General features: G+C 35.5%; 4 protein-coding genes and 1 long non-coding RNA gene across 5 annotated transcripts; 1 reads left to right on the forward strand and 4 right to left on the reverse strand.

Annotated features, from left to right (window-relative positions):
* Positions 1-1767: 1767 nt before the first annotated feature.
* Positions 1768-4571, reverse strand: LOC102611760 (ankyrin repeat-containing protein BDA1-like). The gene is made up of 2 exons (XM_025097205.2): positions 3724-4571; positions 1768-2785 (listed from the first exon to the last, which is right to left on the reverse strand). Exons 1-2 carry the CDS (start codon positions 4288-4290, stop codon positions 1931-1933), a joined length of 1422 nt encoding a protein of 473 aa, XP_024952973.1. The 5' UTR covers positions 4291-4571; the 3' UTR covers positions 1768-1930.
* Positions 4572-5174: 603 nt separating this feature from the next.
* Positions 5175-8308, reverse strand: LOC102611470 (serine/threonine-protein kinase STY46-like). The gene is made up of 5 exons (XM_052434346.1): positions 8029-8308; positions 7040-7387; positions 6321-6846; positions 5626-5768; positions 5175-5411 (listed from the first exon to the last, which is right to left on the reverse strand). The coding sequence occupies exons 1-5, from the start codon at positions 8266-8268 to the stop codon at positions 5229-5231; spliced, it is 1440 nt and encodes a 479-aa protein (XP_052290306.1). The 5' UTR covers positions 8269-8308; the 3' UTR covers positions 5175-5228.
* Positions 8309-12329: 4021 nt separating this feature from the next.
* On the reverse strand, positions 12330-13996 carry LOC102611186 (protein BIG GRAIN 1-like B). Its single transcript, XM_006474408.4, has one exon. It carries the CDS (start codon positions 13801-13803, stop codon positions 12439-12441), a length of 1365 nt encoding a protein of 454 aa, XP_006474471.1. The 5' UTR covers positions 13804-13996; the 3' UTR covers positions 12330-12438.
* A 5487-nt stretch (positions 13997-19483) lies between these two features.
* LOC127900055 (uncharacterized) lies at positions 19484-20704 on the forward strand. The gene is made up of 2 exons (XR_008052033.1): positions 19484-20144; positions 20277-20704. It is a non-coding gene; the product is annotated as an uncharacterized LOC127900055 (long non-coding RNA).
* A 420-nt stretch (positions 20705-21124) lies between these two features.
* Positions 21125-25726, reverse strand: LOC102610878 (omega-amidase, chloroplastic). The gene is made up of 10 exons (XM_006474407.4): positions 25401-25726; positions 25179-25295; positions 24874-25098; positions 24461-24554; positions 23827-23901; positions 23080-23158; positions 22755-22770; positions 21712-21792; positions 21506-21588; positions 21125-21399 (listed from the first exon to the last, which is right to left on the reverse strand). The coding sequence occupies exons 1-10, from the start codon at positions 25644-25646 to the stop codon at positions 21321-21323; spliced, it is 1095 nt and encodes a 364-aa protein (XP_006474470.1). The 5' UTR covers positions 25647-25726; the 3' UTR covers positions 21125-21320.
* Between the last annotated feature and the right edge of the window lie 1266 nt (positions 25727-26992).

Here is a 26992-nt window from a genome sequence, read left to right on the forward strand (position 1 = left end):
CGATTTTCCAAACGTTGTTATTAGGAGATCCATTTAATGTAGCAAAAAACATTTTCTCTTCAGGTTGTGGTAAGGCAGCGAATTTAACGTAAGTCTATGTCACATTCAAGTATTCAACATTCTCTAATTTCGTTCAACTACCCCACCAGTTGAAAGAGACCATTTTGACGAGGTTATCGTGTCCCTGGAACTTGCTGTTGCCTTAGCCGCCATGTCAAATGCTATTATTACATTTTTTAGATAATATGTTAAGCACCTAATCATTCACTAAGATTAAATTTGTTTATAAAATGTTAGACATATAACTAATGATTGAGGGGAGGGGGGGAAATTACGAAGGATTCAAACATAAAAATCGAATACATCATATACACACACATACATATATATGTGTGTGTGTGTGTGGTCTATTAAGAGTGAAACGCTGTGTTTGCCACAAGGAACCATAAGCTCCGGGCTTGGGCTTGCCTATATGGGCCTAATTAATCCAAAGGGGAGACTGGGCCGGGATGATATTGAATTGGATTCCTCTCCAATGTTCAAATTAAACGTGTTCCCTTTGATTGGAACCCCTACTCTTGCTTTCGCCATAGGAAGTCAATGCAAGTAAGCTATCTTTTAAGAATCTCAACACCTTTTTGAATACACAAACAATCAGGACGAGCTGAGTTGAGTATAGAATGTTGGGCCATTTAGTCAGTAATAGCTGAGCCCCTCTCCAGTGTTTAAACTGAGGAGCAAGTCTGAGTCTCTGCGAGTGCAACGGGACTCCAAAAATCCGGTTAAAGTTTATCAAAGAGAAAAAATAATATATAAAGTGGGTTGTCGTAAAGTTTCAAAGAGATGCTACGAATGTATAAAAAAAGTACATCAATTTTACTATAACTAGACACGTGTACAATACAACGGAAACATCCCTATGTGCTAGGGATGGCAATGGGGAGGGGAGGGGAGGGGACCGATCTCCCCGTATCCGTCCCCGATATTTTGCGTATGTCCCCGTCCCCTCCCCGTCCCCGTCAGAATTACTTGAGAGAATCTCCATCCCCTCCCCGAATAATAGCAGGAGATTTCCGAGGGTCCCCGATCCCCGAATAACTAATATATTTTTTTTCAATTTTGAGTTAATCATATTAAAATAAAAAATTCAAATAAAAGTAAAGTTTAAAATATATCTTACATTAATATCTATTACAAAAGTCAAATACATTAAATTAGTAAGTAACGCAACATGTAAGGAATATAAACTTCTTTTACAAACTATCATGAACAAATTAATAGTTTAATACAAAATTGTTACAAATAAAATCGAATTTAGATTCAAAATTAACTTTTTCAATGGTGGCGTGGGCACTTTATAATTGTGGACTATTCCCTTTACAACACAATAGTTAAATCGGAGCAAATCAAAAGCAAATATTAGATTAGATTAGATTAGATTAAATATTAAATTTGTGATTCGCTGTTGGTAATTATAACATCTAAAAATAGATTTAAGTTTAAAATATTTAAAGAATATTAAAATTTTAAAAAAAAATTGGCTAATAGAATCTACTCAATCTTTTTAATGTCCTAAATAAAAATTTAGGACTTTAATTAGTTAATTAGGCCTAAAAGTTTAATAATATAAATATTTTGATTTTTTTTTTTACCAATATTTATAATTTTATAATTTATTTACTAGTAATTTTAAAAAATTAAAATAAAATTAAAAATTAAAATGAGGAAATGGGTAGGGGATGGGGATTCCACCTCATCCCCGTTCCCTCCCCGAATAAGAAATTGGGTAAAAAAATTTCTCCGTCCTCTCTCCGAATAAGAAATTGGGTATGAAATTATCTCCATACCCTCCCCGAATGAGGAAAATCTCCGAAAGTACCCGTCCCCGTGGGGATTTTTGCCATCCCGACTCTGCAAATGGCATCCTTTTCTACACGTTATTTAAATTGCCCAAATTAGATGCTGCACTTGCACGGTGGTTCACCAACATTGAGCCTGAGGAAGATGATGGCGATGATGATGATCTCCTTCGTTGTCTCCTGATTAATTTTCTAATAAACTTGATGATCCTCACCATTAGTCGAATCGTATGGCCGAAAAAAAGGATCGCGCACAAGCCAATCCACACCAAAATTACATATCCAATAACGGAAGCATACGTATTCGCTTCATGAGCAGGAGTGAATGCAGACATGGAAAGTAAATAAGTGACAGCAATTGCCGTAATTGCAACCCACATTATCACCATCAAAACCCACATGAGAATCCTGTTCCTAATTGGTAACCCACTAACGAGCAACAATATTATGCTGAGAGACGCTACAAAGGCTATAGAGTTTGAAGTGAGGAAGTGACCGTATGCCTCCGGGCTTAGATCAGCCAGAATTGAAGACCCCGCATTGTGTGCTGGCGTTTTCTCGTCGCCAACGAAATTGTCTTGCCATAATCCGCCGGGAGGGTTCGCCCCGACTTGGAACGCCATGGTTGCGATCAGTGATGCCACCACCATTAAGGTACTGCGTTTCTTTCTCAGCCAATCATATTCATCTCGCCTTGCTAGGTTATCGTTATTTACGTGGGATTTTGATGGGGTTTTGGTTTTCTTCTTCTTCTTCTTCTTCCCTTCATCACGAGCACTGATTGCTGAAGCGCGTCCAAGTAACTCAATGATCTCGCTGTCTTTCTCGTCTCCTTTGATTTGTGGTAAAATATCCAATGCTGCGAGGCCATTTGCATTCAGAGCATTCACTTCTATCGTGGTACTAGTTGTCAAAACCTTTATGGCCTGAAAATTCAAGACAATTACAAGAAATGTACTGAATAAAACAAGTTAGTTTCATTTTAATTATTTTGTCAGATATATATTCACCAAGTGCTGCATTCAATTCTCAAGAATGCCCATGGCTTTCTATGGATTATTCCACTAAACTTGAAAGCTTAAGTTAAAAGATCTTCGCTTGTTGTAAGGAGGGAGACAATACCATAAACTAAAGTATATTATAATTTTAGTAAATCAAAACATTTGATAAGTGTAAAAACAGGAAGCTTTTTATGGGATAGGAACACCAAATGATCGTTTGTATGCTGATCTAATCAAATTTTGAGATATCAATGACATGCGATATATCAATTATATAATGAGAGGAAACAAATTTAAATCAATGACATGATTTGATTGACTTATGTAAAACTTTCTCTTCTGTTTAAATATATATATATATATATATATAGTAGCTTTTTGGTTTAAGATCATAAAGTGTGGGAAATATTTGGGAAAATTTTAAAATTCAAAATACTTAAACCGCATGATTTATGCGTTTTTCCAGACGTTCCCGCACTTTAAAATTTCGGATTGGAACACTTCTAATATATATATATATATATATACACACACACATATATATACATATATACATATATATATTTGGAATGGATATATTGGTTCGACCAAAGGAGGTTTAATTATTAGCTCACTCTTAATTTCTACTGTTGATCAGAACACTTGTAAACTTAAGTTATATACATAAGTCGAACAGTAACTTAACATGTTGTAGATTTGACCTTGAAACAGAGAACCTAAAGATCCTTATCCTTTAAAAACTACTGTATTAGGTCGTGAAGAACATAAAATTAAAAATTAATATTCATGGACACACAGAAAGATTAATGGTAAATGAGATTTTATCAGTTAAAATTGTAACTCATTTGATAAGTTAAGCATACCTCTGTTTGTTTATCAGCTACTGCCAGATGCAAGATAGTGTTGCCATCATTATTCTTATAATTCACAAACTCGCGATCACTCAATATGTCCAACAAAAACTTCATTGACTCCAGCTGGTTATATCTCACACACGCATGTAGAATTGTCTCACCTCTGTCCATCAACATTCGAGCTGCCTGGGGTCTTACTTGAACTAACTCTCTCAAGACATTAACATGACCCTTGATGGCTGCAACATGTAAAGGATTTCTCCCATCTCGATCGCGAACATAACACATTTCAGGATTAACGGATACCAATTTTTTCACTATAACAAGGTACCCTTTTGCACTTGCCACGTGAAGTGGGGATGCTTTTCGGGAATCGAGCTCTCCGGCTAACTCAGGCTTTTGACTAACGATTTCCTGCACGAAATCTACATGTCCAAGCATTGAAGCTATGTGCAAAGGAGTCTCAGCGTGACAACTCACCATGAATCTATCAAGAACTAGAGCATCCTCTTGAAGCAAGTGAATCAAAGAAGCTACACTGCCGTCCACCGCTGCTTCATAGATTCTCCTTTCCATTGTCTTTGATTAGAGTGATCACCGATCACAGGGTAATAATTTACCTTAATTTACATCTTCGTTTGTGACTGGTCCAGCTCTCTTTTGTAAATTCTTTGGAAGAATTCAGAAAAATATCCACTTTATCTTCCACTTGTGTGTGATTGAAAGTCTTCCACTTGTGTGTGATTGAAAGTCTTTGAAGTATCTGCAGCTAATAGGAGTGTGGGGCGGATTCTAATGAACCTAATGAAATCACCTTGAGTGCGTTGTGAAAGAGACTTGGGTGGAGTATCTCTGTCCCGCTCCACTTCCGAAGAAGTACCCACTGTACTCCTTTCATGATTGTTGCGAGAGAAAAAATTAGGTTTGTCCACACATCACGTGCTCGGTACAGCCATTCAATATTTGTCGATCACACTTATCAAATATTTCACAATTGTCTCAATAACTTCATCCAATTTGATTCAATTTTCACTCAAATAATAAGATTACTAAGTATGTAATCTCCAAAATTATAATTCAATTACAAAATAATAATAGAACAACCTAAACTTATTGCAGATAAATCCAAGAAGGTAAAAACTATGGAAAATGGGCGGGCCCACGCACCTATAGGAACTCATAAGCTTAATAGATATTCAAAGGTTAAATTATAGTCTGAAAGTTACCGCAAGGTTATATTACTAGTCCAATAGTTATACTCAGACGACATGAGATATTTTAACTCTATAATTTTTTATTTTATTTTTAATCACATTCATATATTTGGTAAGATGAAATCTAACACGAGTAGAGCATCTCTATCGTATAAATAGAGTTGATAATATAATATTTCTCGACTGTCATGATTTACGAGAAAATAAGTATATATATACATTTACAGTTGTGCTTAAATAGTTAAAATGCGCTGCAACATCCGAACACTACTTGAACTCTGATATAGTTAATTACTAATCTCAAATAGTTTCTGTAACTTTCATTTGAATATTTTTGAGACTACAGGTAATGGATGAAAAGGATGGTCTAACAGAAGCATCTCCATCCCATGAAAGGCAAATAAGCTCAATGAGCTCTCTCAGTTGCCCATCCTCCTCCGGAAGAGCAGGCCTTAGCTTCCCCTCTCCAACTTCCATAGCAATCTATCAACAATTCAGATACCCAATAAATAAATAACTCTAGCTTTGGTTAATATTACTACTCTTTAATCATGTTCAGAAAACAACGCTTATTTCAAATGCTTTGGAAAATGATTGTCATTCTTGAACTTCCCCCTCCGCCCACTCCCCCCCCCCCCCCCCCCCACCCCACCCCATACGAACATAATTAAATATCTAATAATTAAGCTCTTCATACCTTCGCTGGTTTGTAGTCTTTTTCAATATATGGATGATTTCCAGTAATGATCTCATTTAGAATAATACCAAAACTATAAACATCACTTTTTTCACTATAAGGCTCGCATCGAATCACCTCTGGTGCCATATACACGAAAGTTCCTGAAATGATAAAAATAGCATAAAATTTCTAGCATTAAGGGCACAAAACAAGGGTAGAAATACATAGAGGTTTAAAAAAGGATTCAATTTTGTTGGGGGACTTGATTTAGAATTTTTAGATATCCTATCCAAAATATTAGTCTATTGAGTGGAATGACTCATCCTACTTATGAATCCGAGTAACTATTTTTTACTATCTAATATGGGACACAACTCAACAAGATAAATAAGAGTTAGACCGTAATTTACCTATTTTTATGCAATTTTACTATTTGGCCCTTCAAATCCAATTATAATATTATGACATTTTAAAATTTATTCCTTTTAATAATATAACTTACCACTAAGTGTATTATGTATTGCCCTAAGAGTGAATTGAGTGGATTTTAAGTATTTTTATTTAATTGGTCACGCAAATTTAAATCATGAGATAAGGGATAATAAAAACTGATTTGATTTTTGTCCACCCCTTGAACTTGAAACAAGGCATATCACTCTATCATAAATTTAGTGCATAGATAATAATTTAAGGGAGAAGTAATAAAATGTGACGTTGTTTCTTGCCTGTTTCGCCGGTGAGTGCCATCTCTCCATCAGACAAAAACCGAGCATGACCAAAGTCCGCAATTCTTACATGCTTGGCATCATCCAAGAAAATGTTGCTAGGCTTCAAGTCTCGATGAATCACCTTTGGTTTCTGCTCATGCAGATATTGCATTGCTTGAGCAATTTCCAAAGCTCTAGCCAATCTCTCTTCAAAAGGAGGAAGCGGGACCATTCTCTCTTTTCGCCTCTGACTGCCTAGTCCATGCAGCCACTCCTTCAGTGTCGTGCCCAAAAGCTCCGTCACCAACCAGCCGCGATACGGAGGTTCCAGGCACGCGCCCATCAGCTGCAGCACAAAACGATGTCGCTGCCTTGACAATGTGTCCACTTCTTGTGCGAAAAATGTTACGGCGTTTTCGTTCGTGTGAAAAAAATCAGGGTATATGCACTTCACTGCAACGTCAAGTCCTCTCCAAATGGCTCTGTAGATGTTTGCTGTAGTTCCTTGGCCTATTTTCTCTTGCAAATCTATCTGTTTATTCCCAATTACATGCATCATGCCTTTAATTAATATTGCATGTGATGATAATAATGTTATGAACTGTCAGCATCAAGCATTTAGAAACAAGAAAATTCTCAATTGATCTTTGTATTTTTTAAAATACAAAAACCAACTTGGAATGAAATGCACCATCACCATGGGTACCCACTTACAGAACCCTTACCTCTTTGGGGTCAATGTACCATCCGTTCATTTTTGCTTGACTGACTGTAACCGCAAGATCAGACTGTTGTAGCAAAGGAGTTTGACTACAATAACGGTGCAAAGGAGTTTGATGAGAATGTTGGTGCAAAGGAGTTTGAAGTAGAGGACTAGCAATGACGCTGCCAGTGTTGGAGGAAAGAAGAGATTGATGTTGATCTTCTTTGTTGTTAGTCATGAGCTCCAACACTCCATTGTCCTGTGCTATTTGAAGACAGTGGCGTAGGTAGTCTTGCGTTCTTTCTAGTCTCTTCCTGTATATGATCCGTAATTCTTTCTGCCTTTGGACCTCCCTTGTTAGATCTCCCACCTGTTCAATGAGCCCAAAAAATGGAACATAATTTAATTTGCATACAACTCTTGGATCAAAGGTTCACCACTTTTTTGAGCCTATCTAGCCGACATAGACCTACCCTTCAAAGACCTCCCTTGTTAGATCTCCCACTTGTTCAATGAGCCCAAAAAATGGAACATAATTTAATTTGCATACAACTCTTGGATAAACGGCTCACCACTTTTTTGGGCCTATCTAGCCGACATAGACCTACCCTTCAAATATTATATATTATGTAACAGCAGAGCTGTTATCTATTATGTGAGAGCACAGCTATCTTTCACAGAAGAATGAAGAAGCTAATAATACACGCACTCCTTTCATTCTTTGTGTGCTTTCTTGATACTTAAAATGATCTACATTGTAAAAAGTTTTCAGGATATAACTAAATCTTGTACACAAATCACTCAAATTTAAATTTATAAGGTTTGTGTGTATGCAATCAGCCACGCACTACCGGGATTATAACATAAGAAGAGCAAATTTGAGGGAATCAACAATAAAACTTCAGTTTAAAAGCTTTATTTTTTTCTGAAAAGTTTTCAATCTTCAATTCTAGGCCTTAACATAGTTCCACCACCATGAACCTAATCAGATTTACTTTTGGTCCAAACTACCTGCTCCTCCAATTTTAATGTAGATTGGTGACGGTTGTGTTGCTGCTGGCATTGCGGATTCTGTTGTTTTTTTGAGACCATTGACCCCATGCTCATGCAATCACTAAATCCGCGACAACATCCACGAGAGTGGCCAGTGCTGGTGGGCTTTCTTTGCTGCCCCGCAGAGCTCACCACCGGCGACTTTCGTGACCCCAATAGACCGGTCTTTTTCTTCTGAGGGGTGCCTGCAATATTCATGTTATGCTATTGTTTGTTACTTGCTAAATTCTGATGCCAACTAATGCAGGCAACGAGAGGGGAAGCATGAATACACACATTCTAGTGGTAATTATAGAAATGTATAGTTGTCATCAAGTGCTTAATTTAGGCGGATTTCTTGATGAATTAATACTTTAATTATACATAATTTAGCAATAGTCAAACAGTATGATTTCCAAAGTGTTTGATTCTTGGTCTCGGCGACCATTTTGATTCATTCTCATACCTGAATTCATAGTGAATATCAACACTTTGATCATGAGGGAATATCGACCGTGACACACTTGTAATTTTCTTCTGAAAAGGTAGCTATGATGGGCGATAATGTCAAAGTAAATTTTAACGTAAATGACGAAACAGATAACTGGGCGTGATTCACTAAAATTCGAGGCCAATGCCTAGCAGCAAAGTCTGGACCACACAAACAAGTGAACTGAGTAGAGTGGTCCTTCAAGTCCAAAGTATGATGAGGCTATGACCAGTGGGTGCGCACGGGGGCTTAGCTATAGCTCCAAATGACACCAGCTTTTGACGTAACCAATTGGTAATTAGAGTTACTATGATTGTTATTAATAATGTTGTTTGTGAAGCAAGAAATTGAAAAGCGGGGGAAGAAAAAGACAATGTTCTTATGCATTTTTGATGGATGGATCGATCAAACATCATCTTCAACATTGGCTTTTGTACTTTGAATGATAGGGAAAAGAAATTAAAGCTGCTAGATATGGCGTGGAAACTCAAGGCCTAGGGATCGCCGATTGATTAAACGTCTTTGTCTTTTTCACTAGTAAAGCAAAGCAAAGCAAAGCAAAGCAAAAGCATATGTAAATCATCTTGTGGACCAAATTCTATTCAATGGCCAACTTTCACGCGGTTTTAATTTGTTTAAATTGGAACGGCTATATGTATGTATGTGTATAAATATATATAGCTCGTTTATGGACATACCTAACAGCAATTTAATTAGTTGATACAAATTAGATGATGATATTTTTATGGAAGAAGAGAATTTTGCAGGCAAGAATTGTTGGTTGGTGAGGCTCTGAAAATTCGTGTGTGTGTGTGTGTGTGTGTGTGTGTGTATATATATATATATCTCATTTTAAATTCAACGTATGATTGTTTGTTGGGTGAGTTTTGCCTGTTTTGGTAACGTTTGTAATGCCAGCACTGTTTGCTCATCGCTTAATGATAAAAACAATGAACAATTCTTATCTTCTTATTCTTTAGAAGGAGCTAGATTGGAATTTAAGGAACTATAATAATAGTAATAATAATAACAACAACAAGAAGAAGCTAACTGCCTAGAGCTCTTCATCATCATTTGGTAGTTAATATGTCATCGACTGTCTTACCATGCAAATGCACAGGAAAAAGAAAAAGAAAATAGATGCATATATAGCGATTTGAACCGTTTGTAATTCCCTGAGAAAATTCAATGAGAGTATGGGTTTCTACTACAACTGGTTGAGTCGGTAAAATTTTTACTGAAAATAAAAATTTTGGAGTTTAAATTCTGCTCAAATGGATGAGGTGGAGATTGGCCTAAAAAGAAAATTCTAATGAGATCTAGTTTATTATTATGAACTATATATAAATCACTAAGTAAAATTATAAATTAAAATCTCATCTCTACTACAATTCTTTATATATAACTAATTTATTGTTCATTCGTGTTGGAAATCTTCTAAACTTGTTAAATTTAGAAAGTCAAATAAAAATTTTCAAAGTCCGATTTTTTTTTTCCCGAGTGCAAACATTTACAATTCAAGAATTTTCAGTTAAAAACTACATAACTCTTATATTTACTGCTATCTTCTTTTCATATCGTCGTAGTCTTTTAATGTTGAAAGTTTTTCTTAATTAAAAAAAAAAAAACCCATTTAGCCATTGTTTCATAGTATGAGCCGAATCAATTATAACGAGTAATATATAAAAAAAACAATTATAAACAAATGTCAAAGAGCAATGAATTTGAGAAGTCGAATATCATGATTGTGGTGGGAGGGAAACTAGCCAGAATAGTCAACGCCTAGGCAATTAGGTTTTAATTTAATTTGTTCTTTTTAACTATCAATCTTCAGTTCTTCACCATCCAAATGTGAAATTAATGTTCCCATTAATATTCTTCTCATCATTTCCCTGCCTCACCAACTGTACGGAATCTTTTATTTACACATTAACAAATCAAGTTTAGGGGATTGATCAGCCCCTCCTAATCAATTTTTAATCCCAATAACTGCATTGTTTAGTCCTATAATTTAATCTCACATAATCACCCAACTTTATTAACTAATTTTTTACACACTTGGAACTATAAAGCAAACCCATTAGAAAAAACCTTTAAAATAATTTTTGTTTGAATTAGTTACGAATCCACCAACACCTAAAAAATAAGCTTCTAATGATTTGATCATGTTAGATTTTTGACTAAGAGAAATTCTTTTGAGTGGGGCTTCTTCTGCATGCTTGTCACGTACTAAATTTTATTAATTTTATGATTTATGTATGTATAGGTCATTATTAGGTCGATTCACAATGAACATGAATCCTCTCAATAATTTATTATTCTCATCTCACATTTCCACATTTTCACTTCATGCATAACTAAATTCAAGGAGACCTTTCAGATTTGTATAATTCAAAGAGGAATCCATGTGTTCGTTGTCATGATTTATAATTATACGTTTACACGGTGATGAAGCTTAATATGTAAGACTTGTGTTAGCCCCATAACAAGTGATAATAACACTTAATATGCGATAGCATAAGCATATGCTTAATAATGTTATCAATACACACATAAGCTTTTAATATGGAGTATGGAGTATGGAGTATGGAGTATGGAGTCAATTAAATGGCAACCATATTTGTAAGATTCCTTGAATGGGACCCCTTATCATTGTTATACTTCAATTTTCAATATAAATTTGCCCGAACGTCGCCCACCGCAATTATTTTTCTGTCACAAGGGAGAGATAATTAATAAAGAAGGAAGGACATTTCTATCTTGCTGTAAACTAACCTCACATTCCATCACCTTTAACAATGACTCGCAAGTGTACATGTTTATTAGATTTCCATTGATTTTGGTGCAATAATTTGTGTAAGTTATTGGTCCGAGAAAGTTCCGCTAACAAAAAAAAGGTAAAATGACACTTAAAATCTTGAAATTTAAGTCAATAGACAATGTTTTAAGTGTTAATCAATCTCGTTTATTGTTAGATGAAGGTAAGAATATATTTATGCACCATAAAGTCCATGGTGATTAACGTACTATAATTATTGTCTTTATCCCCATTCAAATATGCGAAATTCACTAATACAAAGAATTTGTGTAAAAACGAGAGTTTTGGCTATTTGTTTGAATCATTTCTAAAGCGCTAGGGTTTAGCTATGATTGGAATAACAAGTTTGCAGTATTCCAGTTACTGAAATCTGTCAGGAAAAAAAAAAAAAAAGGGACTCTAAACTCTACCTTTGAAATTGAAGAGCCTGAGAGCAAGTGGTTCATGTCAATAAAAACAGTAAAATTAAAGTAAATTATTAGAATGATGAGGATACCATTTTGGGAGAAGACTTGTTTGAGAGGGTTAGGCATCCAGAGCAGGCGTGTCCTCTTTTGGGTATGGCTCTTTGGTTTTTGGGACAAGAGAGAATAGTAGTGGCAATGTTGCCAACACATTGATTCAATTCAATTCAATTCAAGAAAGAAAAAGAGAAAAGAAAGCAAAAGCTCTCAACTTTCTCTATTCCCATGGGCGAAGATCTGACTTTGCCTTTACCATCACTCCTCTCATTTTGCTTGTGATTACGATCTCGAATCTTTCATTTTCCCACCCCCCCTCTCTCTCTCTCTTTTCTTCTTTTTTTCTTCTCCTATCAATACTGTCAGTATCTCTCCAGTTTCTTGATAATCCATCGAGAGAATTAACGCATCCCCATTCAACTTGTCACTTTTTCAGAAAATCCCATCCCATCATCGCTTTGTTCCTTTTTCGGCATTCACATTTTATAAGTCATAAAATATGACACAAAAATAAAATCTCAAAATTTTATCATCAACAATTTAGCATAACAAAACAAAACTTAAGCAATAATTTACAATAGCTTGGATTTTAGCTGTATCACAAGACAAATTAATAAAAGTTACATTATCAAGCCATTAGCAATGGCACGATTGGTACCAACATGAGTGGTTTCATACACCGGAAGCTCTTCACAATACCTATCGTTTCCAATAACGTTAAGATGATCAAGCTCAAACAAATCGGAACTTGAACAACTGGCCGCATCATCATCATCATCATCATAATTAACGCGAACATCTCGCATAATAACATCATTTTTCTTCTGATTTTGGTGGTAATCTTTCAAGAACTCTCGAGCCATTTCTCCGACACGCTCGACTTCGTTCTTTCTTGACGGTGATTTCCCAATTTTCCAAGCTGTAGCTACTGAAACCGACATTAAGCTCGTATTATCTTCCTCGTATAAGCATTTGTGACCGCATGGTCTGCAATCTTCGTCCACGATAACGCTAACTGGGTAAAACCTGACGCTTCTTTGAGCCCCATTGCGCAGTCTTTCCCTCGTAGAAGGCGAGCTTTTGCTTAAACATGATCTTGAGAACGAAGAAGCCGAAGAACAAGTTGACACCTGCCCTGACTTTGAGCTCCTCACAGCGTTCATGACATCATCATCATAACTTGCGTTCAGCGAGCTTGCTGAATTCTTTGTTTTCTTTGCGTTTCCTGCTGTGAAAAGCGAGTTAATGAAACTTGCGAGGCGACCACCGGGCGAAATGGGCTGCTTCACTTTCTTGAGATTGTTGTAAATTTTCAAGGCCCTTGATTTTGACTTGATGAGATCGGTGCCATCAAGCTGCTTTGGTGTGGCGGAATTGTAGTGACGATACTGATAATCATCAAACAAATGCAATTCTCTCTGTTCATAAAACAGAGCAGCCCTCTCTGTTCTCTCTGTTCTCTTTGCTTTCTCTGGCTGAGCCTGAGCTGCTGCTACGCTAGTCCTCACAGGCTTAGGCCTTCGGGGCTCAAAAAAAGAAGCTCCCGATCTCGAGCCGTACAATGAATCCGTATCAGACGATGAGAATCCACCGGAACTCGAATCTGATGAGCTCGAAGTGGAGCTAAAGAACATAACATCCTGATCATGGTCATGATCACGATGCAACCTCCTCTCGCAGTCATTCCAAACCTGCCCCTGTTTCGGGTTTGCCTTCTCGCCAACCTTCTTGTCCATCCACTTCTCGATCAAACAAGCCCGCTGAAGGCTTGACATTTGTTCTTCTTCAACTGGCTTGCTGCTTCTGCCCCTGCTTCTGCTCTGTCTGGTATTCATGGTTTCTCTGTAGAACTTCAAATCTGGCGACTTTGCGACGCCGTCGTCGGTTGAACGGTAGATTTCATCGAGAAGACTCGAAGAGAAAGATGGGTTCTTTCGCTCTTGCATATATCTATCTTCTCTAAGCTTTTGCTCCCGCTTGTACATTGCTTTTTGTGACAAGTAAAACGTCTAACAAAATAAAAAAAAGAAAAAAGAAAAAACAAGCTAGAAGAGGAAGTTTATAGAGACTTTTAGGAACTGCAAAGGCTAAGAGGCTCTAAGCAATTGAAGAAGAGATGGAGTGAGTAATGAGAGCAAAATTGCACGCTTTTGATTGAAGGTGAAGAGAAGGGTACAGAAGCTTAGAGGCTTTATAAAGCTCTTTCGTGCGCGTGCATGTGAATCAATGTATGTTCCATCCATCCTAATTGGAGCCAACGCCAGCTTGGCGTCTGCTTACGTGGCATTATTTTTCACCCATCCTTTTTTTTTTCTTTCTTTTTCCAGATTACCCCCTGCTTAGACTTTCAAAATTGAATTTGGAGCCGTTGATCGTGTAGTATATCATACAGCATTAGCGTTTGCCTTTATACTGTTAACGTGCCATACAGGTGGGTCCGTGTGTTGGTATTGGATGGTGATTTGTTTGATGGTATAGATTGGTAATCGTACACGGCTCCACACAGGATCATTATTATTAGATTTAAGTACATAACTTAAGTGTTTTTTTATTTAAAAAAAAAAAAAAAGGTACGTAACTTACACTCTTTTGAAGGAGGACAACAAAAAAGCTGGACCTTTGAAGGTTTTAGCAAATATGGATGTGAACAGATGAACTGAATTTTCAGTGGAATTATTTATTAATTTTAAATGTCAGCTGGACTGGTAAAGATAATATGGGTAATTATAATTTATTAGGCATTATCAAATCTTCATATCAGAAAATAGCAAGCACATTTTATGATGATATCCCATGAGTTGGCATGGTCATAATAAATTATTGAAAGGGACCATATATATAACACAAGGACAATTAATGTAATATATTTAGATAAATTAAATCAGTCATGGAATTATTTTACTTTTATATTTTCCCTCTTATTTATTTTGTATTTTTATGGTTGTTAATAGGAGTTTGTAATCTTCATATAATTATTTTTGCCTACCTTGCATCTACGTATATTGTTTTTATATTGGTGAAGTACTAAATTATTTGCTTATTTATATACATTTATTCTTGGTAGGCATCTGGATTATGGTTTAAGATGAATTCTTCAATAATTGGATTCAACAGCGAGCATGGGAGCTAAAAAGCTTGGACGATTGTGCATTATACATGCAATTAGAGAGCACCCCACATGTATTTGTTGTAATTATTCAATCAGTGAGCCACTTTAAGGATGTCAATCAAAGAGCAATACAGAAATATCATGAATCATCTTTTTTTTTTTGGGGGGGGTTGAAGTGATTAGCTTTTTTTTAATAATAATAATTTTGGTGCATTATATTCCCCATTAAACACGACAAGAAATTAAAGCTTGCCAAAAATACGGATGCAGACGAAATGGTAGAGAATCTACTTTACTGCGAGTTACAGGATTTTGTACTTCAAGCCTACGGGTCCCATTTTGCTTTGTCTAATCTTTTGAATTTGAAAGTAATAGAAGCTCTATTACCAAAAATGGGACAAATATGACAGTTAAAAAGGTTAAAAAAAAACTAGTGGACGAAAGATGGGTTCTTTAATCATGAAATAATATCGATGATTTTGAGTTTTAACTTTTAACCATGGGTAATTACTAATTGATCGCAGGAGCCTCTAAAAGTTAACTTGTAATCATAAAAATTTAACCCCAAGGAGCCTGTTTGTCCCATTTTGAGCTCTGAAATTAATAATGCTCCTCTTGCTTCTGAAGACTTAAACACGCCCTTAAGTTGATTTGAAGCCATAACGAAAGGATTTGTCTGCCACAATCTCAATCATTTTTTTAGTCTTATATGGTCAACTATAACTTTATGTCTCGCGAAATGATTTGCTAAGCATTTTGGGGGTCATCTTGCAAAGTCTCCCACTTCTCACAAAGAAAAAGAATAAAAAAAAAATTGATGTAGTTGGATGATTTAAAAGTATATGTAAACCATTTGTAAGAAATTGGACATGTAATTAGATAGTCAAAACTAGATAATAAGTACACGTAATCAAATGTAACTTGAACGTTAAAAAATAAAAATTTATATAAGAAGAGGAACCCCCTTCATTTATTACGTCTGAGTTAAAGTTTGAAATATATTGTTACAAATATTTAAAGAGTGTAGGGATTACAAAATGAAACTAAAGTGTCAAACTCAAAATTTATGATTTGTAAGTCGTACATTTATGAGTGTCAATAATCTTTATAACGAAAATGAACTGGCAAGTGTCAACACACATACATGACACATAACTCTGCAGCACGAGATGGTCCAAACTCCTAAATCGATCGACCCATGCATGGACCTTATTCGTAGCCATGTGCACGTGAGATGGAACCATTGAAATGTTGATGGAGGAATAAGCTATAAAGCTTTTTGTCACATGCAAGACCATTCGTGGTTCCTGCAAAACCTGGCTAGCCATTTGCATCCATCTGTTTCTCTCCGCAACATTAATTAAAACAAGGAAAACAAAACAACATCATTAACTCGACAGAGAAAAAGATGGCACTCGGCAGTGGCCCGGATTAATTTATTAAACCCTAAATTACAGATTTAGCAAAGGGTCTGCTTCCATAATCGTTGTCAAGATCACATGTTTTTCCGATTTTGGTTTGTTCTTGTTGATCCATCTAAAGACATAAGGGCATAAGCTATTATGCAGGCAACATTCTTAAACTCTTTTATGTGCCCTTGCTTGTAGATAAAGGAGAAGTTGAGGCAGAAAGGTCATTGATTCGGTCTGTTGAATTGGCTTCAACAGTGTCTTAAATCTTTAGCCATTTCGATTTAGGGTTAAAGTAAGGTGACATGCAAGGTGGCTTCCACCAGCAATTAGACAATGAAGTTGTGTAATATCCACATCTGATGCTTAGAGATCTGGGGCAGAGATTTAATATGTGGTAGGTCCCAAATCAAATTTGGTTCCCGTTGTATTGATACGCCCATGTATTTGGTCAAGATAATCGTATGCAGATTAAGCACTTTCCTGGAATAAAATCCAATGGCAAATTTTTGAGAAGTAAATATTTGGGGGTTTCAAGTGAGTCCCACTGCCACTGCCTTCAGTTTTTAGTCCCTGCGATACAACGCTCCGCCTTTTGTTGAAAACTCAGCCGGCACTGTGTCTAACATACCATTAGAATTTGAGTTTTTTTTTTTATAGAGAATATGGTGAATAAAAAAAAAAAAAGAAGATAATTTCATCCTTTTTATATATTCAATGTGACTCAAAAACTCGAAAAATTTACAACATCAATATACCCAAGAAAGTGAATAATTAAAAAAAAAAAAATAGTATGGTTTAGAGATGTTTTCATATTTGTACTTTGTAATAGTCGTTGTATTTCTCATTTAATAGCAGTCGTATCCGTTATATGATATGTTAAAATGGTGTTGATGATTTTAGTTCAAAATAGTGTTTATTGTTTTAATTAGTCGAAAAAATCATCAGAATTAACATGCGCTTTGAAAGCAGAAATTATTTCAGTTATTGTTGTATTATGGTCATTCACTTAATTAATACACTTGTAATGGTATATGTTCTCATGAGCTACGTTAAAATGTAAAAATTGAATGAATGCAAGCATAGAATGAAGTTGCTTTCTTGATTGTCGATGAGCTGTGATTCAAACTAAGTTGCTAATAAATAATTTTTGACATTGCTACGGTCAGAATTGAAGTTCTGGATAAATTTAAAATGTCGTAAATTCAGTCTAAATACTTGCTTATCTGGTAAACAAAAGAAGGCGACGGAGTACGGGTAGGTTCATGGATATGGAGGGCGAGGATCAACGTGAGTGAAGTGAATAGAAACAGCTCATGCGATACGATCATACGAATAATCATGCGCGGCTGATCTCGCTCGCATCACGCGCGTGGGACCGGGGCTCGCACGTGAATGATTCACTGTTCAATACATACAATAAGACTCTGACACGTGCGGTGAGAGGGGGTGTGCTCTCTGATCCTCTCTGTCCGTTCCCTTCGCTTTTGCCGCACGCATACGTCACGCTCATTAATTCAGTTTCCTCTTTAGGAACATCTGATCCAATAGCATCTGACCACCTGTCGCAAAGTTTCTGTCACTGTTGCAGCCGAACTGATGTGATGCGCCTGTTTGATGATCAGCGTAGGCTAGTCTTTTGCCCTCAAGATTCGGAATCCAAGTAGCCTTGTAACGACATCAAGATAGTAATTCCAATTTCCAAGATTAATGTTAGTGTTTCATGATTCTTGCTAAATTCGAGTTTTAATCGATTTATAAACTTTTAGTTTGGAATTTATATTACCAGTTAATTGGTAACGATTTTTTTTCTTTATTTAAATCGGCAATTCTCTTTTTAAATTATTCTTTAACATTAGGTGTCGACCGTCTCAAAATAAATTTGAACTTAATTTAAATGAGTGCAGATATTTGGGTTCTGATATAAAATAAATAAATGAATGCCAGTACATTAAGAAAATATCTAAACACGGTGTTGGATCGTAAATTGAAAAATTGGAACATATAATTTTGTAATTTATAATGAATGCGACATATAAATGTCACATTATTTTAAAATATTTTGTGTTAAGTGATTATTTGTTTTATTATTTTATTTTTACGTAATAATAATTTACAGAAACATGTTTTTAGGCAAATCACATCACTTATAATATTATTTTTATTTTTATTTTTTTATAGAGTACAATTTTTATATTTTAAAAGCGTAGGTATAACACTATTAATAATTGAACGAGCAATATATTATGCATGTAGAAGCACATTTAATTATAATTTTCTCCTAGACAGAGGCATATGTCCTTCCTTATTTTTGCTTACTCTGAAAGTTCACACTAAGAGGCCACTTAGAATTGTCTTTAAGAGGTTCGAAATTGATTTTCAAAGACTGAAAGCTAGTTTTGGTATTTGATAAATTTTTAAAAAATAACTTTTGGTAAAATCATCTTGTCCTACATTAGATTTTTTAAAAGTAGAAAAGATTAGCTTTTAAAATTTTAATTTTGACAATCAATTTTATAATTAATACAATTCTATATATATTCTCAAATATATTATAAAAATCCAAGATTATTCTTATTGAATTAAGAAATAAAATTTTTATCATAAATATATTGAGATAACAAAATAAAAAATAAAATTATTAAAATAAAAATATTTTACTTATCAAATTTTATATATACACACACACACATACATGTTAATAAATGGGCAAATAAATTTTATCCAACATGATGTCCATTTTATCTATTTATATTCTCACGACAGTTTACTAATAAATTTACTATATATATATATGACTGCCTTCAAAACTTACAATACTTTTACACACAAATTTTACTAAGAATTTAATTGGTTCTCCTTAAAACTCATTATTTTTATAGCACAACTAACAATAATTATTTTAAAAATTACAGTATTATCAAATTGGGCTTAAAGACTAATTAACTATGTTAATTTAAAAAAAAATCATAAATATTAGTTTTGATCTACATAAATTGCCAATTCCAATTACCTCCACTGAATTTGATATTTTCGTGACCCGTCCTTATCATTTGTCTCATCTTACCAGACAATTATTCGGAAATATTTTACTCGAAAAATTGTTAACCGTCGGTGAAATCAATACTCGACCACTTCCACTCTCTGCGTCGTCTTGTTTGTAATGTTTATAGTCAAACGGCAAGTTGCGTCTCATGTTTCGATCATTAAATCATTTAATCACGACAAAATTAAAGATAAATGCCAGAGGACCACGTATTGCTAATCAACAGGGAATTGACAATAACAAAACCCGCATTATTTGTGATTAAAACAACGTCAAAATTTTTCGTCCGATTAACCTTCAATTGCTTCCTTGACGGGGCAAATCAACCAAAAATTGGAAAATAATTGTCTGAAGCAACTTCTTGAGCGTCCAATCACAGGGGAACATATCTGAAATGGGACCCAAATGTTGCCCCCTCAGCAGCGCACCACGTGATAATGCATGGCCGACACACCTGGTTGATCGATGCTAGCGTACATAAAGAAACCAGAGTCCGCTGGCCCTCCATCCGAAGATTTATCACGTGGATAAGACAGCCAGTAAGAGCATTTGTGGTCCATCACGAATCGCCGTCCAGATGTGATCAGTCAGAGTCAGTGGAGTATCCGACGGTGGGCATCCACTGTCCATTCAGAAGGAGACGTGGGGACTTTGTCGGGGGGATCCCGAGGAGAAGTTTTGGGTTGGCGATGACTGACTTGTGTGAATTCGTGATGAAGAAAGGAGCAGTTCTCTTTTTTCCCCAACAACAAAGCCGATATTGTATGGGACTGGGCACCTTCCTCTTCTTTCTTTGAAGTTTGAATTGCTTTGTGTATGGGGACTCTTTAGGCTGGGGTCTGCCTCCGCCTCTCTATATTATTTATGTCGTTGCATGTATTAATTAATTTGCAGGTGTGGATGGGAGACCCATGCACGTGAGCTTCATGACTTGGCTGCTGTCTTGGGGCCTCCATGGTCACGTGCGCTGCATGCCTCCTTCTATTACTCTCTCTCTCTCAAAAATAGTCTTACGACGATGATTGATGAGTGATTGATGGCTTCAATCTTGCTCTTAATTATTAGAGAGTTCTCAACGGGCACTGTCATGCCAGTTCCATTCCAAAGATGAGGACTACTTGTGTTGGGCTGTATCATGTCTCCTTACTTGAACTCCCAGTTTAGTATGCAGGTTGTGTTCAAGTATTTGGTAAACATTCTCGATTTTAATTTTTATTATCGGTATTAATTAACTTTGCTCCAATTTTTACAAGCTGTAATTTACCGAACGATCGTTCATCCTTTACTCATTTGATAGTTAGTTCTTTCATTTGCAGGCGTGACATTGTAGTTCTTTCTTTGATTGTGCTCTTTGTTGTCACTTTCAATAAACCTTTAATCCGTTTCATTTTGTGTACTTGTAATACATAATACAAACCGTAAATGTTGTGGACACCATCAACATATTATAGATAGATCTCTGTCTCAAAGTTCTGGGGAATGATCAAGTGTCGCGTTTGGGAAAATATATCTCCGCTGCTTTTATCTACAATAGAAAGACAAACACACGTATCTCTTAATTGGATGTAGCGCAGGCATGCAAATTAACCATTTCAAGGGAGGCCAGATTTAATGTACTCTTAAGTCGTCCTCTTCTTGAATGCCAGTACCTTCTGATTGCATGTAGTAGGTAGTTGTAAAGGATATATAGCAGCCAACCATATGCAATGTCACTACACTACCCCACGCTAATACAGTTGTGCTTATCGGCATAGTTTGATCTGTGCTATTGGAAAAAAAAATTGGAGAAAATACATGTTGACTGCTCTTTTAGAGTTTATTTCAATGGTCAAATTCACATCGCCAAATCTAGATTCTCTAAAGGCCATGATGGTTTCATCATCTTCATCGAGTCAAACTTCATGTAACATACAGATATTTTAATATTCTGCGCATGAATCACTGAGAGTTAAGCCTTTGAATGTCAACCAACTGGTAAAGATCACCTCGCCTTTGCTTTGATAATGGAAGGCTTGTCCTGGATTTTGAGTTGGCACTTGATTAGAGGGAGAATACAAATGAATAAGCATTTTACCAGATTTTTGTGCAACAGGACTATTTGATGGGTTGCAAAGTCACATCACCTTCTTAACTCAAGTATCGAATAATCAATCTCCGCTATTATTATGTCCTCAGCATGTTCAGTGGTAGCCAAAACTTCTCCAAACTGTCATATTCATTTCTTTCAATCAGCACTTTTGCTCATAGAACTTACAGTGCAGAAGCTTGCCCAGTTTTCATGATAGCAAGAAAGAAACTGACAAAGCTGAAAAAGAAAGCATTCACTTACTGGTCCTACAAGAGTAGAGTGGCCCCAGGCCACATAGCCAGCTCCTTCATCTCGAGCAGGCGAACAAGTTGCCACGTACAACTGCCATTTTTCATTTAACAAGGAATGGAGTTCCCATGAGAACCACTCGTATGTATAGCACAGATGAACCCAATGTATTGACTGTTACATGGATGACTTAAAAGGAGAGGTTCAAATCTGTGATGCCTTGCTTGCAGATTACTTGTATTTTAATTAGGAGATGCAGTTGAAATATGCCTCTATACAAAATTTTAACATATCAAACACATTGAATCACCGTGTATATTGAAACCCTAGGAATTTCATTTTCACTTGGTAGTTTACATGTTTCAAATTTGGCAGCCGTCAAACTGCAAGCTGCATGCAGTAATGAACTGAAGCTCATTTAGTTTCTTCATAAATTTTCTGTCCAAAGAAAACCTATTAACTGAAAGGAATGAAGTTAAACCATAAGCACAACGATCCTATGTATTCATATATGTTTCTGTCAGAAGAAAACCTATACAACGAGTATGCTAAACAATAGGCAATAGGAATCTATGTATGCATTGGAATATGAGTGGGCAGATGGATAAATGCATCGTAGGGCAATAATGTGCATTACATTGTAAGATAATACTTTCTCTAAGCTCAAGTCTTCCTTCAATGAGTTATTCTCAATTGTAAAACCCAAAATAACCATATTTTCCTGTCCCAGTGATAATGCCCCTTCCCCCCTTAGTCTAATAATTTATGTTGATATTTAAAGTCAAAACATTAACTGGTTTGATATTTAAAGTCAAAACATTAACTGGTTTGATATTTAAAGTCAAAACATTAACTGGTTTATACTTTTCCTATCTCCCAGATAACACATTGATAGTTTTCTTTCCATTTTTCAAGAGGTGAAGTTTGGAAATTCAAATGTATAATTTTTCGGTGTCAACATGCTTCTCCTTAAATATAGTGATAAAAGAATCAAGGCACTCATTCTGAGATGTAGAACTAATCTAAAACAAGACAAAAGGGCTGTGTGGAAGTACCTGATTATCTGTGGCCCTGCATAAGAAATAGCAAAGAAAAAATCAGTACAATGATATCAGCCATCATGTAAAGCAGAAAATAGCAAATACTACGGCAGTCTGAATTATTGAGAAAAAAGGATATTATTGAATCACCAAAGGCAGGGAAGTATAGGGTAAGGGGAAACACAGAGAGTTGAAGAGAAAAAAATATAAATCATAAATAGTCATCATATAATATGAAAAGAAAACTATCAGTCTTTGGGCGTTAATGGTACAATATCTGTATCTCATCCCTGCACAACTTATTAAGCAAAGTACGCCAATATCTAAAATACATTAGTACCTTGCCCTCTGCAATAACTCCCAATGCAATGGCCCAGTAGTCATGTTAAATGCCCCAGGATAGCATATCAAGTGAGCACCTGATGTCAAAATCTTAATGCTGTCATTGTCAGCAATCACGAACAGGACCCATCAATATGAAAATTTTAATACCAATTTGGTGTAATAGACCAGTGGAAAGGGCAATCAATTCGAAAACTGCCAAATACATGGACCTCAATTGACAAAAAGGAATATATTAAACATGATCATGGCATGGGCATTACTCAATGCACGTAAGATCTTGAAGAGATATTTGGTACGTTCCTAACCTTAGGCTTCAAAGTAACCATTCTTAATATTTGAAATCGTACAATAGAGCAATGGGAAGGGTTCCAATGTGAAAGCTTTTGACATCTTTATTCATGCCATAAGAACAACTGATTTTTTTTTTATTTTCAGTAGATAATAATGTAGATAGACTGACAAGGGTTTAAACTAAGATATCACTTCAGATATGTAATGTAAATTTCTGAAGGACTCTGGTGGCTGAACTACTATAGCTGTAAATATGGCTTTGCCGGTTTACATCGAATATATTACTGAAGAAATCTCACGTCTAGGATTATAATTTAGATACCTAAAAGTTGATATTATTACTGAAAGATGTTAGAATGCTGCTGGAATTAATGTTTAGTCAAAGCAGGCAATATCCACAGAGAGAATACTAAATTTAATTACTTCACTGGTCAATGGAAATAAAACAAACCTCTTGCTCCATATATCATTGCCAGTTCCTGAAACCGAATATCATAACAAATACCTATTCCAATACGCCCAACATCTGCACGAACCAGTCATGGTTAAACTTCCAACAGACGGAGAAAATCAATAGATGCCTTTTTGTCAGATGGTCGAATAGAGGTCGAGAAAACAGAATACAGTATTGGGCTGGTGTAATAGCGTAAGAAGAACAAAATAATAAGCAGAATTACTGCTGGACATAAAAAATAAAAACTTGATGAGTTGATAGCTAATAACAATTTAGCACTGGCCTTATTTTCACACTTTTAGGAGTAAAAACATGTCTAAACTACATGCATTTTCTGGTAGATATAGCAAATGGGGCTCTACAGTATGAAACCATCCAGAAGCCATTATGTAATTTAAACAGTCAAGCTATCAAGCTAAAAAGCCCATGTGGAAAGTAAAAGAACCATTCTAGATGTCTCATTAATTGGATTCAAGAAATAGAAGCATCGTAAGATTTTTGACAACAAAAATTTGACTAAATCATAGAAAACATACAAATAAGATATATACAAGCCTCTGCTATCACGCCTAGAGATGAATAATTTGGGAAAAGGAAATAAGTCCGTTATAAAACAAAAGGAACATCAAACCTGTGTCCACAATGGTTGGTGTCTCCCCTGCTGTAAGAGACTTTGATTCTATAAAGGTAATCTTCCCGGGAATGTCAATATCAAAAAGGTGTATCTGTGCATACACAAGGGTGTCAGAAATTATGGATCTGCAACAAAGAGGCATCACATGCCTCAAAGTGGGAGCCATGATCCTAATCAATACAAACAGGCAAACTTGGAGAGAGAACTTCCTAAGCGATAAAAAAGACATAGGAGATCATCAATACCATCAACCACTATCCTATTATATTAAATATCCGATTTTAATAGAACAATAAGGAAACAATACAGGGGTTTCGAACAAAAGATCAGTCAGATGCATAGTTCCAGATAGCAAGATAAGCTTAACTCTACAAGGAGACATGGCATTCAAGGTGAGACTGAAAAACTACCTTCCGGTGCTTAGCTATCAGTTTCCCATCCGAACCAAAGACGCAGCAAGTATTGTACAATCGATCCCCAGAACGTTCGGGAATAGAGCCGCCAACTATAGTGATCTTCAGAAGACGAGCAACTTCAGAAAGCATGGCGGTGGAAGGAGATGCATCACCGCCAGCATCAATGTCTTCGGCATAAACTGGGAAGCTGTCATGCGAATAGGGACTGTTCCAAATCTCCTGTAATAAAATAATAAAAGCTTAATTTGAAGTCAAACAATCATAGCGCTGGTATGCATAGAAGAGCTAGGAAAACAGACAGGCAAAAGAATGAGCTTGGCGCCTTTCTCAGCGGCCTCCTCAATGGCTCTACGAGCATGAGCGATGTTCCTTTCTTTGTCAGCCGTTACTGACAATTGGCAAAGCCCAACCTTAAACTGAACAAAATAAATAAACAAATAAATAAATGAAAAAACAAGCGCAACAACAGAACACAAATAGCAGTCATCGAGATTCAAGAAATAAGCAAAATGGGAAATTGCCTTGGCGACGGGGGGAGTGGGCAAGGGAAGGGCGGGTGGGGCCCTGGCTTGTTCGGGCTTGGAAGAGGAAGCCATGATTGGATTTGGATTTGGATTTGACGAGTGTGTGCGGATGAGAGGAGGAGATTGGAAGACGGGTTTAGCCTTTCCGAGAAATATGGAACGAGAGAGAGGGGAGTACAAGTGATTGCGTCTGAGATTGAGATTTAGATGAATCTTAGAAGTGATTGCTACTGCTGACTTCATTTCACTTTCTTCCCTGTTTTTTTTTTTTTACTCTATTCAAAGCTCAATTCCACGGCATCAGAACACTCGATTTTGGATCCATTTTCACTGACGAGCTATTTTTCCTTTTTTTTTTTTAAAAAAATTCATGCCATGCGAAACGACGTCACTTCATTTAACGTTTATTTCTCATACCAATGGGCTTTTGGTCCAATGAGAGAAGCTTTGCACTTACAATGTTGAGTGTAATGGTTTGAGCTTCCATAAGAGCATTATGGAGGTTAGTTTCAGTTCTTTCTCAATTATCAATTAATTGAGTGGAGACAGTCTCTCTCTTACGAAATGTGAGTAGAGTAGGCACCCCTCGAATATTAGAGAGAGTTTAAAAATATCTGGGCATATACTTCAGTGTGTTAATGTATGATGGTGGTCCCAGTTATATAGTATGATTGTAAATATTAATTATAATGTCTGATGTAATGTCAGTAATATCTGTGTATAACAGACTTAAAAAAAAAAAAAACGTTTATTTCTCATTATTGTTTTTCCATAAAACTTTCTAGTGTTTCCATTTCACCATTTACTTTAACTTTTTTTTTTTTTAACAAAGTTAAGAATGTTCAAATTCATATGATTTCACCATGCCATAGTTCAACTAGCTGTAAAAGTATTTTATGTCTGCGTCATTCGAATCCAAAAACTAATGAGAAACGAAGGATTAACAGTATTCAATAAATAAAATTTTTCATCCTTATTAAAAAAAAATTGATTTTAATTATTATCCGCCTTTCATTTTTATCAATATCGAAAAGGTGAATAATTTTCAACAATCTTAATATGCAAAGTCATGATTTAGAAGTATGCTTATTAATATTGAATTGTTTTAGAGAAAAAAAAGAAAAAAAAAAGTGCCTTCCATTACAAAAAGTTTAAGCTGTAATGAATGAGTTTACACTATTCTTTAAAGTTGATGTACAAATATTATAGAGAATTAGACATTTTCTTTTTCAAGGTTGGTATGGTGAAAATTAATATCTTTTTTTTTAATATCTAAATGTAGATTAAATCTTTTTTTTTTAATTTCTATAATCATAGATATATTTAAGTCATTCTCAACTTAAATATACGCGCCAAGTGATTAGTCAAACGATTAAACATAATAGAATCAAAATATGGTAGTAAAGCTTTTGAGTAAAAGAAAATTTGTAATATTATATTATAAAATGCCTACTAGAATTAAATTATTTTTCTCGTTGCTGGGGAATAATTTCCAAAAAAAAATGTCTTTTTATTTTAATTATTAATAAAATGTCTTAGAAATACATTATTTAATATTAATTCCAAAATGGTTACTTGGAGACGGCCTA

This window comes from Citrus sinensis, chromosome 9, assembly GCF_022201045.2.
Source record: "Citrus sinensis cultivar Valencia sweet orange chromosome 9, DVS_A1.0, whole genome shotgun sequence".
NCBI lineage: Eukaryota > Viridiplantae > Streptophyta > Magnoliopsida > Sapindales > Rutaceae > Citrus > Citrus sinensis.